The sequence below is a fragment of the Sorex fumeus genome, unplaced genomic scaffold, assembly GCF_029834395.1.
Source record: "Sorex fumeus unplaced genomic scaffold, SorFum_2.1 ptg000043l, whole genome shotgun sequence".
Lineage (NCBI taxonomy): Eukaryota > Metazoa > Chordata > Mammalia > Eulipotyphla > Soricidae > Sorex > Sorex fumeus.
In genome coordinates, this window is record NW_026606100.1 from 45,989,021 (window position 1) to 46,004,570 (window position 15,550).

Sequence of the window (15,550 nt, forward strand, 5' to 3'; positions counted from 1 at the left end):
CCATATCCCACTCCATCCCAACTCTAGGAACTCATTGACAAACAGCATAATTTAGCACAGTGATTTACCAACTTTCTGGTCCCCCAATGCAATGCTTTTACTCAAGTATGGCCTTCATATTCTTTTCTTTATACTCAGCGTACTCCCAAAGCATTCAACAAAATGCTTCCCTATAAAAAAAGCTTTCCTTATAAACTCAAACTGAATCTGACTCTAATATTTAAGACATTGATAAAACCGCACAATGATCCAGATAACATTTTCCTTTAAAAAGAAGATTTTAAAGGGGATGTGTGTGTGTTTGTGTGTGTGTGTACTCAAAGGAAGTACATACAAGGGTTAAATCATTTGAATTGTATGTGGCTGACCCAGACTTAATTCCTGGTATTGCATAGCCCCCCAGCACTGCCAGGAGCACCCCCCAAGTACAGAGCCAGGCGTAGTCCCGGGGCACCACGAGGTGTGAACCTAAAGCCACCCTCCAAAAATCTATATGCAAATACAAACATGTGTGACATTTTCTGATGTGAGCTTTGTTTGATCACTTTTACTTTTCAAAAAAATTAAAATAGACACAGAGTAAAAACAAATATTCCAGAAAATAACTGAGCCTGTTCATTTGCTGTGGGAAATTCATGAGTGAACAACACCCCCAAAAAATGAAGAATAAAACCAGGATAGTTGTAGAAGAGTAAATGAGTTTGTGTGATGTTCTTTGGCTTCAAAGGAGCATTTATATTCAAAGAGCATTTATATCCAGTTTGAACCTAGACCGTCATGATCTGTGGAACCTTAGGAAACTCATGAAGTCCTGCGGTCTTATTCTTGTGAAATGGAGCTCAGGAACGCTGGATGAGGTAGATACGTGGATTTTGGAGAGCTGCAACTCTGTTTGCAAGAACTTCATTATCCTACTGGTCTCAACAGAGGAGACCCCACACAGGACATTCAAAAGATATCTAACCCATGGGGGTCTCGCCCACTGTGCCTTTCCCTTGACAAGATTCATGACTTAATCCCAAGATAGTCAGACATCATGTGGACATGCAAATGGGCCAAGTGACTTACAATTTATTTTCTGGCTCCTTCCCATTCATGAAATTTCCCCACGTCAATTTAACGATGGCAAAAGGAGTCATGCTTTCTATTCTTATCCTTGACTAATATTGCTGAACTCTGTTTGGGGGTCACAAGGGAAAGACAACGATGTGTATTTGCTGATGTGTATTTGTATTTCTGTAGACCGAACAAAGCTCACCCAGCCAGGCACAAGAAAGAGCTCTGCCAGGGAAAATGGTGTTCTGCATTTACCACCTCCGAACTAAAGCTGCTTTTACTCATTCTATGCTATATAAAAGGCTTTTATTATATGCTTCCCTTCTTTGTAATACAGCCCCCCCTTTTGGGGGAAAAATCTGCAGTAATAAGCCTGCTAGTCTTTTTAACAGAAGATAAACAGAGTGCGCTGAACTTAAAACCACTCCACTTCGCTTTCCCCGACCAAAACAGCATTCCATATTGCTTTCATTTTTCCCCTTTCCATTTCTGTTAATAGTTATTTTTTAAGGAATTATGACAGAAGCAGGTCAATAATGTATACAGATGTTACAAAAGTATTAGGCCATACTCGGTGCAGAGAAACAAGTAAATGGTTAATGGGCTAAGGTAATTTACAATTCTTCTTTTCTCAAATGCATTTTACCTATAATTCAACTTGTATACCAAATGGCTCACTTAAACCTTCACCACAGAAAGTTAAGCAGCCATTATCACTAACAAGGGATGTTTCTAAAATATCTACTTGCTAAATCTACATGTAAATAAGATTAAAAGGACAAGAGAAAACCAAAAATGTCTACATTTCTTCCTCTTACATCATTCAGGGGTTTTTCGTTTGGGGGTGGTGGGGTGAGGAGGTGGTCATACCCAGCAATGCTCAGGGCTTACTCCTGGCGCTGCACTCAGGGATCACTTCTAGTGGTGCTGGGGTTCCATATGGGGTGCCGGGGATGAAACCCAGGTCGGCCATGTGCAAAGCAAATGCACTATCCACTGTGCTATGATTCTGACGCCCTATTCCTACTTTCATATTTTCTTCCGTCTTTTTCATAGTACATACTTGCCTGAATTTTCTCCTATATTCTAGATTAAGTGAAAGGGTCCTCTTGAATTGAATTGAATTGAATCTTTCCACTTTGTCTTGCTCTTTTCCTTCTGGATCAAGAGCAGCTATGAGAGAATCTCAATGGACCAGTAACTTCTTGACTCCTCCAAGAACTGGCAGATGCTTCTATATCTTAGGGGAAGAGGTTCAAACTATCTGTTCTGAATCACTCAGTAGGTTTGCTTTGATATTTTGGGGCATCAGGGATCCAGGATCAAAGTACAATCTTCCTACCTGTTGGGATCCTCAGGAAAGCTCAATTTTTTTATTATGGTATTAGACTTAGAAAATCTTCTCAAGCTCATTTTGGTAAGCATCTAGTCATATGATAGAAGGTGGTGGTAATATTGTCACAGTACCAGCCATTTTCTATCATGAATATTTCCATCACTTCTATCCACTATTTTCTGAATCATCCAATGAGAAAAATAAATGTAAAATTTCACCAAACAGCAAAAATTTGTTGACAATCAAAGGGGCATTAAAACTGGGTACAAAAACCAATAATATAAAATACCATAGTTTACTTTAAACTATAGTAGGTACTGGTATTATTGCCAAGAAAACTAGAGACTTATTGGTGGTAAAATCATTAAATCATTAAATTTTTTTAAAAGAAGAAGTTAGATGACTCCAAACAGCCATAAATAAATAATGCCCCAAGTACATCACAAGCTTTATACATATTTAGCTCACTGCCAACTTTTATTACATTCCTTACTATAAAATTTTTAATAAAATTTTATAATTAAAAAAATGGTTACCATCTTCATTGGTAATCATGAAAGCTCTCTTTAGTAATTGGTAATCATGAAAATATGAAAGTGTATGTTTTGGTGTATCAAACAAATACATTTCTAAAAGTAAATTTAGTTTACATATAAAACCCATAATGGACTTCTCTCTATAATTTTTTCACTTTCTATTCAGTCCCCAACACCTTTCTTTAACCTCCCTCTTCCCTCCCATTGCCCCCCACCCCAAATTTGGAGGAACAAAATATACAACACAGATCTTACTTGAAAATTTTCACAGACAAAATGGGGACATAGTTTGCAAAGGTAAGCAGAAATCAAGTATTTAACATTTAAAAAAAAATCAGAACACTGAAAAATAGTCACGAGGCTTCCCATCTCATAGTAGATATTTTTCAACACCCAGTAAATTATCAGAGATGCAAAGGGTTTATGAAAGCATTTGGGCTAAACAACAATGAATAACTCCAAAAATTCTCTCCAGAATCTCAATATATCTAAGTTCCAAAGATGAAAACATCTCAGGCCTTCGATTCCATCACCAAAATCCCACATCTAACTGTTGAGGGGGGAAATACAATTCTTGGGGGCTTGAGTCGCTGGGCCTGGTGCTTGCTGCACATTTAGCCATGCAGTTAATCTCGGAGAGCAGCGCCCACCGGGGCATGCCTGCTATTCTCTACCATCTGGAGCCTGGAGTTGATATTAGCTTGAACCACACAAGCAGGAGAAAAAAAGAAGGGGGAAAGAAAAAAAAACCCTCTCATTCGCATTTAACCGAAATTGGTGGCAGAACAATGCAACATGCAGTTCAGGCTTTTTAAAAAAGGGTAAAGTACAAACCGTCTCCTTTGTTTTCTGGTTCTCCGCTCTAAGGTCTTCATATTCACCGATTGCTAAAAGGGGAGAAAAAAAAGAAAAAGAAAAGAAAACAAAATTATCACACTATCCCAAGTTTACTAAAGGAAAACCTAAGAATCCAACTAATTCCCATTGACTACGACTAGCTAGGATGGGGGTGGGGTAGACAGGAGGCCGCAGGCAGAACTTCTGCTTTTAAGAAGAAAAAGAGACCAAAGCAGATGTGAGCCCACCAAGGTGAATTTCGGTTCTCCCTAGGTCGGGAGGGCGGAAGATGGATGATCCACAGGTGACCAGGACAAGGCACGTATTTCTCTTTGATATTGTGAAAGGAGGTGGGGAGGTGGGGAGAAGTGTTGTAAGTTTTTTTTTAATTTTCATGTTAGAAAAGCCTTCAGAAACTAAAGTAAACTTACACATTCCACTCCATGTCACAAGATTGCCTATTCGCACAGCAAAAAGTTTCAGCACTGCGCATTCCATTTAGGGCTAACTTGGGGGGCACTGTACAATCACACAGCTATAACAGATAACAGTCTGATTTATTTCATTAGCTTGGCAAAAGGCGTGAACTCTTTTCAAATATTGAGCATAGGACTTAAAACCCTTTATTATAGGGAAAAAATACAGTAACCACCTGCATATCCACACTTAATCTTTTCACCAAGGAACCATTTGAAGATATCCTCCCAGTTAAGAATACAATGTTTGGAAAGAGAAAGAGAGAGAGAGAAAGAGAGGGGGGGGGGGGAAGAAAGGAAGGAAGAAGAGAAAAAGAAAGGGAGAGAAAGATAGGAAGAAAGAGGAAATAATCTAAAATTAATGATAAACAGTAACTAAGGTGGGCCTCACAGAACTGTGCTCACACACAGACCAACAGCTCAACTAGTACCTAAGATCCAGGGAATACTTAGACTGTGTTTTTATACTTTTATTGAAAAGAACTGAAATGAGACTAATCTACAAAGCACTTAGTTTTTCTTTTAAAAAAAAACAACTTATTTCTAAGGATAATCCCAAAATAGAAGTTAAAAAAAATCTGAAACCATGACTTTTTGGAAACCCCAGATACTCTGTTTATTAATTTAAAAGTATTCTAAATTGATGTTCTAATCTCTGGTGCAGAAACTGCTTCCAAAAAAAAAAAAAAGACAATTTACAGGGTAAAGTCCATGCTTTGTTTCTTCTCATAAAAATCCTAGGGCTCTGGAATAATTATTGCAATGATGAGATCAAAAACTCAAAATGCAATTCACCTTAAAACAACTTTATTAAAGGGTCAGAAAAATAGTACAAGAGTGATTGCACTAGCCTTGGTTCAGTGCCCTGCACTGCATACAGTCCCCTGCCAACAAAACCAGTAATCCCTGAGCAACGCCAGGTATGGCCCTAACCCACTTGCCCCAATTTCTGGATAAAAGCTACACTAGCTTGTAACAGTATAAAAACAAGTTCCAGGGGCTGGAGCGATAGCACAGCGGGTAGGGCGTTTGCCTTGCACACGGCCAACCCGGGTTCGATTCCCAGCATCCCATATGGTCCCCTGAGCACCGCCAGGAGTAACTCCTGAGTGTAGAGCCAGGAGTAACCCCTGTGCATTGCCAGGTGTGACCCAAAAAGCAAAAACAAACAAACAAACAAACAAAAAAAACAAGTTCCAGGTATACAGCATTAGAAGCATCTACTGTCCACAACCATATGTTTGCCTTCAAGGTCTCCTTGCCATGTTTCCTCATACGATTCATCTTTCCAATCTGCTATTCCTATCCCAATTTACCCTCTTTCTTCTAATAACCAGCATCTTGTTTTTAGAATCCAAGAATTTTGTTTGTTTGTTTGTTTTGCATTTCTTCCACATGAGTGAAATCACATAATGGTTGTCTTTTCAAATCTGATTTATTTCAGTTAGCATATGACCCTCTAGATCCGCCCATGTTGTTGTTAATAGCAAGATTTCATCTTTTTTATAAATGAGCAATAGCCGGAGCGATAGCACAGCGGGTAATGCATTTGCCTTGCAAGCGGCCAATATGAACGTCCCGAGTTCGATTCCTCCACCCCTCTCGGAGAGCCCGGCAAGCTATAGAGAGTATCTTGCCCGCACGGCAGGGCCTGGCAAGCTACCCGTGACGTATTGGATATGCCAAACACAGTAACAACAAGTCTCATGATGGAGACATTACTGGGCCTGCTCAAGCAAAATCGATGAATAACGGGAGGACCGTGACCGTGATTCCCTTGTAAATATTCACCTCTAGTTATATGCAGATGGGCACTTAGGTTGCTTTCCAATTCCTGGCTATCGTGTATAAGGCTAGACAAACACAGGGGTACATATACCTGTGAAAATCCATAACTTAGTATTCTTCTAATACATCACAAATTCAAATAAACAAATATTTATTGGATTTTACCATGCCCAGAAGCTTTATTAGCACTCATGAACATCTCAATAAAAATAAACAATTGTATTGAAGCCATCCCCCACAAAATTAGACAACCCACAAGATAGCTGAGTATATATATGCAAAGATACAGCTTTTCAAAAATAATTACTTTTTTGGTCTGTTTTTGCTTTGGAGGGCTACACCCAGGGGGTGCTCAGGGCTGACTCTGCACTCAGGGATCACTCCTGGCAGTGGTCAAGAGACTATGTGGGATGAATGTAAGGCAAACATCCTTCCTGCTATACTCTCACTCTGGCCCGTAAAAATCATCATATTTTTGGACGGGAGAAATAGCTCAATAGGTTGGAATGGGTACAGGCGGCCTAGGTCCATCTCCGTCTCTCTTGACTGAACACTGAACAAAACCCTTTGCATACTAGTTCTACCACCATATATATACTCCAACCAGTGAGTAAAAATCAAATTGTCCTTGGTTCTAAAATAATAATAAAAGGATTCCATTCTTTTTTAACAGAAAGAAACAAGAGCTAAGAGATCTGAAAAATATGCATTGGGACAAGGAAATAACTCCAAAGCATGTATGAGGCCCTGGGATCAATTCCTGTCACAAAAACAAACTATATGCATATGTATGTGTGTGTGCATGTGTGTATACATATGTGTGTATATATATATGTGTGTGTATCTATATACATATTTTATACATATACACAAACACATATAAACATTTAGCCATTAGGTTATCTATGGTCATTATCACAAATCTTACTATTTTTTAAATATTATTTTGAAACATAACATTACTGTGAGACTAAAATTTAGTTTAACTTAACATTTTAAATTACCAGTAGATGAAACTGGAAAATCAAAAATCGAAATAGACTTGCGACTCTATTCTTTATGACTTACTTTACAAATATACAAAGCAAACAATATATTTTTCTATTTAGAACCCTGGATAATGGCTGTGAAGGCTTTTTAAAAATGCTATACTATTCTTCATTATATTGCCAATAGACTTCAGATGAAACAATGCAGACTTCCAATTACTGAGTCTTTATGAAAAGCATTAATTAAGAACCTTTTACCTATCAGATCTTAATGGAAAGCACGGAAAATAGGTCTTGTAACTGTGTGCAACTTTTAAAAAATAATAAAAGGCAGGAACAGGGGCAGGAGAGGAAAACTATAGGAAGAATTCAACCATCTGGCATCAGGAAGGAAGCACTAGGAGAATAAAGTATAAAAGAAAACGTTTAGGGGGCAGGAGAGGTCGTGCAGTGGTCAGGACACTTGTTTACATGTGGCTGACCCAGGTTTAATTCCCAGCACCCAATACGGTCCGCCACGCACAGCCAAGAGTGACCCCTGAGCACAGACTCAGTAGTCAGCCTGAGCACTGTCAGATGTGGCCCACCCCCTCCCCAAAAACATTTTTTTAAAGATAAAATGTTTACTTATGTTTTATTTCTTTAAAGTTAAAAAAAAAACCTCAAGCTCACTGCCCTAACAATATTTATACACCACACCCACACACACACATATACATATCAAGATAGATACAGGTAACCTCAATCTGTTTTATAATTTCTGAATTTTTTAATTAAAAATATTTTTATTGAATCATCATGAGATACACAGTTACAAAGCAGTTACAAACTTGTTCATGATTGAGTTTCTGTCAAACAATGTTCCAGAACTCATCCCTTCACCAACGCACATTGCTGCCACCAATGTCCTCAGTTTCCCTCCCGCCTACCTCACCCCGCCCCCCCAAAGCCTGCCCCTATGGCAGTGTCTCTCTCTCTCTCTCTCTCTCTCTCTCTTTCTCTCTCTCTCTCTCTCTCTCTCTCTCTCTCTCTCTTTCTCTCTCTCTCTCATTTTCCTTATAGGCACTGTGGTTTGCGATGTTGTTACTCAAAGTGTATTATTCATATCACTTTACTCCTTTCAGTACTCAGTTCTTGTCCAGTGTGATAATTTCCAACTAAGACTGTCATAGTGTCCCTTCTCTGTCCTAACCGCACTCCCCCTTCCACTTTGTGCCAAACTTCATTGTATCACTGTCCTCCCGTTGTTCATCGATTTGCTCGAGTGGGCCCAGTAATGTCTCCATTTTGAGACCTGTTGTTACTGTGTTTGGCATATTGAATACATCACGGATAGCTTGCCAGGCTTTGCCGTGGGGGCAAGATACTCTCAGTAGCTTCCCGGGCTCTCTGAGAGGGGCGGAGGAATCAAACCCGGGTCAGCTGTGTTGGCTGCTTGCAAGGCAAACGCCCTACTGCTGTGCAATCACTCCAGCCCAAGCTTCAATCTTGGCAAAATTCACAAAACCTGAAGTGACTTCATCTTATTGTTTCAGAAATGATGCACAGTTTGAAAAAGAAATCCTCCAAAACTTTATTCAACTAATATAAAAGAACCTAGGTGTTGACCAGTTTTCTTTCATCTGAAAGGATGGAATTATTTCTCTTGAATTTACAGATAAAGCAGATCTTACTGTGTTATAAGATTGCATGAAACAACAACTAAAAAGTATAGCCTAATGCCAGAACACTTATTAGCCAGAGGATCTCAGGCAAGTTATTTAATCTCTCTGAGCCTCTTCCTTCTCACCTAGAAAATAGAAAATAAACAAACAAATAAATAAATACACACACATCTCTCACATGTAGCTATTGAGAGTGAGGTAACATATATAAGATTCAGGCACACCCAGTGTTGAAGGCATATAAGCCAGGTTTATTAGTAATGATGCAGCAAAGAATATCAACTTTTGTTTGAGGGTCGGGGGACAGTGAGAAGAGGTACTTTGAATGCTTTGTATAGAAGAGGCACAGGTTCCCATCCTGCCACCACGTAGTCCCCTCAATCACTGCCAGAAGTACAAGCACTGAGTTGGCCCCTGAGTATCACTGGGTGTGATCAAAGTCACTGTCACTGTCCTCCCGTTTTTCATCGATTTGCTCAAGCAGGCCCAGTAACATTGTGCGACTCGTTACTGTGTTTGGCATATTGAATACGTCACGGGTAGCTTGCCAGGCTTTGCCATGCAGGCAAGATACTCTTGGTAGCTTGCCGGCTCTCCGAGAGGGGCGGAGGAATTGAACTTGGGTAGACCATGTTGGCTGCGTGCTAGGCAAACACCTTACCCTCTGTGCTATCACTCCAGCCCGTGATCAAAGTAATAACAATAATAATAATAATAATTTTGTTTGAGATTGAAAGCATTAAGCTGCTCCCGACTGTCTTCAGTCTCGGCATAACTATTGTTCCAAATGGCCTGAAAGATGGCAGACCAGGAAAATCTCTAAAATGTGGGCATCAAATAAAGGGAGGAGAAGGTGGGCTGTAGTTTGTTGTAGTAAAAGGAAGATGGCAAAGGAGTAGAAGCAATGCTGAGAGCTGAACTTCCTGTTTCTGACTACATCTGAATCCAGGGGGAGCTTTGAAACTAAGACATGCATCTAGCCCCATCTCCACCCATCACCCACTCAAGTTTCCCACCTAAGTTGTCTCAGGTGAAGTTTCAAGAATGAAGTTCTAAGATGTTTAGAATCAAGCTGGTTTTCTATTTCAAGAGTTTTCTTTCCAAGCTGCAAACTATAACATAGTCTGGGAAGCAACAAGTAGTCTTAGTTTTTTCAGAAACATAACAACTAAAGTTCCTAACTCTAGGTTAATAACACTGACTAGGGTAAACAACAATCAGTTTGCTTGGGACTATTCCATATTTGGCACAGAAGAATCTAACATCCCTGGAAACCTCTCAGTAATGGCAGATAAATGACCTTATATCTAGCATTTGCTCCAATCATTTCCAATCGATTCTTTAGATCTCACTGTCCAATACAGTAGCCTTTAGCTACATACACATGACTACATGACTATTTACATTTAAATTAATAAAAATTCTTTTTTTACTTATTAAACTCAGTACATTTTTTCACTTAAAATGAATTCTTAGACAAAGACTTAATATAATGAGATACAACAATTTTCACATAAAATTTATCTTGGGGGCCGGAGTGATAGTACAGTGGGTAGGGCATTTGCATTGTGCATAGCCGAACTGGGTTCAATCCCAGGCATCCCATATGGTTCCCCAAACCTGCCAGCAGTGATCCCTGAGTGCAGAGCCAGGAGTAATCCCTGAGCAGTGCCCAGGTATGGCCCAAAAACAAAAATTTACTCTTATATTTATCAATTTTAATATCAGAGCTTTGTTATCTAATCAACTTCAGCTCTAGAACTATATCAACAGTTGTGACTTTTGTCTACATTAAATTAATTTCTTAGGGGCTGGAGCAATAGCACAGTGGGTAGGGTGTTTGCCTTTAACGCAGCTGACCCAAGTTCTATTCCCAGTATCCCATATGATCCTCCGAGCATTGTCAGGAGTAATTCCTGAGCACAGAGCCAAGAGAAACCCCTGAGCATCGCCGGGTATGACCCAAAAAGCCAAAAAAAAAAAAAAGAAAAAAAATAATTTTTAATTTTTAAAAAAGAAAAGAGGGTTGGAGAGATAGTACAGTGGGTAGAGCATTTGCCTTGCACACGGCTCACCTGGGTTCAATTCCTGGCAACCTATATGGTCCCCAACCTATATGTACTGAGTTTAATATGGTCAGGAATAATTCCTAGAGGAGAACCAGGAGTAAGCCCTAAGCATCACTGGGTATGTCCCAAAAACTTAAAAAAAGAAAAGGATTTATTGACAAGAGGACAATTAAAAATTTATAAGTTGAAAAGTTAGAGTTAGCCTGGTGGCCAGTACAGTCTGTCTTGATTATGGTTTTTAAAATATTTTAATGTATTATGATCATGGTGTCTCCCCTGCCAGGTAAGGGTTAGCACAGCAGTAGGGCGTTTGCCTTGTGCGCAGCCAGCCTGGCCGAGCCAGATTCGATTCCTCTGCCCCTCTCAGAGAGCCCGGCAAGTTACCGAGAGTATGTTACCCACACAGCAAAACCTGGCAAGCTCCCCGTGACGTATTTGATAAGCCAAACACAGCAACAACAAGTCTCAAAATGGAGATGTTACTGGGTCCAGTCGAGCAAATCGATGAACAATGAGAGGAGAGTATTTTTTAATGTATTATAATTTTATTAAAATTTAAATTAAAATTTAATTCTTCCATTGTATCAGCCACATTTCAAGTTCTAATTAGTTGCATGTGGCTAGTGGCTTCTGTAGTGGGCACAGATCATTCCTATTACCACACAAAGTTCTCCTGGGGAGTACTGTTCTGGAATCCCATGCAGACACCCTGCAAACACTTTAAACCCTACATATTAGAGGCTAATGTATCAACTCTCTTGCACCCAAACTTCCTACTACTCTCTGCAGGACCTTGTTTCCCGAATGTCCTTATCTACCAAGTCGCCAAGTAAATATCTTGATGCCTCTTTTCTCCCACCTCCAAATTATCATCAAACTGCTCAACTCTCATAAAACTGCCTGTTTAACCTGCTTTCCTCTACCAGGAACCAGGGCCTTAATTTCGATACTCAGTAATGGTGAAGCCCTCACCTCTTACTTCCTCTGTCCCAAATTCTCTTTACAAGGCAGGCAGTTAACAAGAAGTTGGCTATTTCATCCTCTTGTTCTTAGACTTGGCCTTACAACCTGGAAACCTGCTGCCCCCACACACAGTTTTCCCTCAGAGACCATCTCTTACTCTGCCATACCCAAAGTCTGGGGGCTCTCCCGAACCCTCGAAATCTTTGAGTTTTTTGTATCTTTGTTATTTGGTTTGGGTTTGGGGGTCACACAGAGGCTGTACTCACAGCTTACTCCTGGCTCTGTGTCCAGGGGACCAATGGGGTGCCAGGGATCGAACCCAAGTCAGCCAAGTGCCAGGCAAGCATCTTACCTGCTATACTATCTCTCCAGCCTATTTGTTTTAGGGGTGTTCCCCCCCAATACCTTTAAAACCCAGATACCTGTACAAATACTTTCCCCTCTGCCTGCAGTCACTTCATTTTTAAAAAAATTGGAAGGAAGGGGCGGGGCTGGAGAGATAGCACAGCGGGCAGGGCGTTTGCCTTGCACGTGGCCGACCCAGGTTCGATTCCCAGCATCCCATATGGTCCCCTGAGCACCGCCAGGAGTAACTCCTGAGTGCAGAGCCAGGAGTAAACCCCGTGCATCACCGGGTGTGAACCAAAAAAAGCAAAAAAATTGGAAGGGAGAGAGGCAGTACAGGGATCCAAGTGCTTGCATTGCACACAGTCAACCCCAGTTCACTCCCTGGCACCACATACAGCCCCCTTAGTATAATCAAGAGTAGATCCCTGAGCAACACTGGATATGGCCTGAAAAAAAATTAAGAAAATTGGGGGTTGCGGGGGGTACACCTCCTAAGTGTTGCTCAACAAGTACGGGGTCCACTCCTGGTAACTCTCAATCAACTGGGCCTTCCAGTTGAATGACAGGAATTGAGGATATTGGGTGCTCAGGCACTATATCCCACTATGTCATTTTTTTTTTTAAAAATGAAACCCTCCCTATATACTACATTTGATCTTGGCCAAAAAGCTGAGAAGCGATAACCCTCCCTATATACTACATACGAAAAGTAGCCCTTGTATTTATAATAAACCACTGGAGTGCCCTGTTTATATAGGTCTAGGGTGTTTGTCTTGCGCACAGCCAACCCGGCCGAGCCGGGTTCAATTCCTCCACCCCTCTTGGAGAGCCTGGCAAGCTACCGAGAGCATATATTCAATATGCCAAACACAGTAACAACAAGTCTCAAAATGGAGACGTTACTGGGCTCGCTTGAGCAAATCGATGAACAACGGGAAGACAGTGGACAGTGTGGACAGTGAAACCTTTACAATTAACAATTAATCTCAGCATGGGGCTGTTTTCTTGTCATTTACCTCTCTCAATTCATTGCTATATACCTTATGCCCAGGAGAATACCAAGCCCAGAGTGAACCAAACCTATGATGAATGAATGGCAAATATGTATCTGTGAAGCCAGTCAAGAGCCAGACATCCCAGTTTTACAGATGAAGACACAAACCCTAGAAGAAACAAATCCCACAGTAGGAAACAATTGAGGCAGAACAAATCAACTGACTCCCAAAGTAACCCGATGGAAAAAAAAATAGTTATCGAGCATAACCATGTGGAATGTGCCCAATATCATGCCAGAAACAGGGTAAGGAATATAGATTTCTGCTTCCAGATGCCCACATCTGGCACAGTGCCTGGCATTTGGAAGAACTGGAAAAAACATGTGTTAAAGGATAACAAAGTTAAAGGACAAGAAAAACAGACCTAGGGCTTCATATGAACAAATCGTAAAAGATACTCCAGTCTCCTCTCCCACCCCATATGTTATAAGAGCATGGCACTGCAGCACTGTCCTCCCATTGTTCATTGATTTTTCTCAAGTGGGCACCAGTAACATCTCCATTGTGAGACTTGTTCTTACTGTTTTTGGCATTGGGATTGGGACTGGGCCTCCTCCACCCAGATCCCCATCTTCCAGTATGTAGGCATTACACCCACCAACTGCCCCCAGCAGCATGTAATCCCATCAACGGCCAAGAAGACCCAGAGACTATAAAACCCAGATCCCAGACATCTTATTATCTAGTTCTTACTCTGGAGAACCTGGCAGGCTACCAAAAGTATCCTGCCCACACGGCAGAGTCTGGCAAACTCCCCGTGGCGTATTCAATATGCCAAAAACCAGTAACAATGATGGGTCTCGTTCTCCTGACCCTGAAAGAGCCTCGAATGTGGCACTTTTCTAAAATCTCAGGGCTAGAATGAAGGAGCGGTTACTGGTGCCTGCTCAAGGAAATCGATGAACAACAGGATGACAGTGACAGTTTTTGACATATTGAATATGCCATGGGAGCTTTTCAGGCTCTGCCGTGCAGGCAGGATACTCTTGGTATCAAAACTAAGCTTCTATCAGATATGGTGAGAAAAAACACGGCATCCTGAGATCTTCCAATATACACCCTCATCCTCTGAGCGCGCATCTCTGAGAATCACAGAGCCTTGAAATACCTCTTACTCCCAAAGAACAGGGCTGAGTCAGAACAGATACTGCTCAACTAGGACACTGCTGTCTTCTGCACACATCCCACTGGGCCCTCCTCTTAAAATCAGAGTAGAAAGAAGTTGTTCATCCCTCACAGGCTAATTAAAGCATGAGAAAAGCTAGGAAAACATTAATGGAAAACCTCATCAACAAACAAAGACGAGAGATTTTACATTTGAAAAGAAATTATGGAAAACCTCAAATCCATTCATGACTCAGTGGTACATGCAGCTTGGTACTAATGAATTAATAATACTTTAAGAAGTAATCTCAAAGAGAAAAAACGATATTGATGATTTCAAATTAACAAACAGAAAGGATGAAAGCTGAATAATTTTAAAATACATATATCAGCCTGGTTTCTGGTCTCATAGAAGCTTTTAAAAGTCAACACTGCCATCGTCACATGGACGAAAACAATGCTGAAGGAACAGAAAAGCAAAAGCTCTTCTTAAATCCATTTGGAGAATTAAGGTCATGGGGCAAATGACACTCCAAAGCCTAAAGAGGCAGAATAGAGAATCACAACTTCCTGGAGCAGAAATCCTGGGACGGATAACCTCTGCATGAACCAGTACCAAGACAGAAAAATCTACCTTGGAATCCACAAACTGCTGGAGGTTCCATTCTAATGAGTTTTTAATTTTGGTGGGAGGAAAGGTGTCTCAACACACTTCACTGGAAGGGCGCTGGGTGAGGATAAAATAAATAAATGGCTCCCAAACTGTTGTGAGTTTTGTCTCTAGGAGTGCTAACAGGTTCTTACAGTCAAATCAGAGAAAATGTCCCCGATACTCTTGGCAAGGGGAGGGGGAAATGACCCTTTTGAAAATTGCCTTCCAGAGAAGTTATTTCACCAGATCTTGACTAGGGGGAAAGTAATACTCGACTCCAGATACTTCCAGCCTTCCTTACAGGAAATAGACACTCAATTGCAGTCTCTTCTAGTCATCCTTTCTCACTTAAGAAGGTAAGACAAAACTGAGAGGGACTAGTGAAAGTCACAGTCTTGAGGCACAGAATCACTTAATCATAAGATGACAGAAGTACTCCCATCACCTATACCTTACCATGACTGTTGTGACAGGCTTTATTCGTGATTGCCAAAAACTTGAAAACAACTGTGATGTTCATCAATAGGTGAATGGGTAAACTATGATATAGGCATACAATTGGGCTATGATCCAGGGATACAAAAAAATAAAAACACTATTCAAGTTACATTAAAGGTGAAGGATACTCAAATGCCCATTACTAAGTATATTTAAAAAAAAAAGCCAATCTAAAGGCA

At 40.6% G+C, this 15,550-nt stretch overlaps 1 protein-coding gene across 5 annotated transcripts in view; it reads right to left on the reverse strand.

The window, feature by feature from the left end:
• The window catches only part of SHTN1 (shootin 1), a 118,049-nt gene that overhangs the window by 96,781 nt on the left and 5,718 nt on the right, over positions 1-15,550 (reverse strand). For all 5 annotated transcript variants that reach the window (XM_056120682.1, XM_056120683.1, XM_056120684.1 and 2 more), the window contains one exon: positions 3,763-3,815. In XM_056120682.1, coding sequence (XP_055976657.1) covers positions 3,763-3,815 — 53 coding nt within the window. The remainder of the gene's footprint in view (positions 1-3,762; positions 3,816-15,550) is intronic.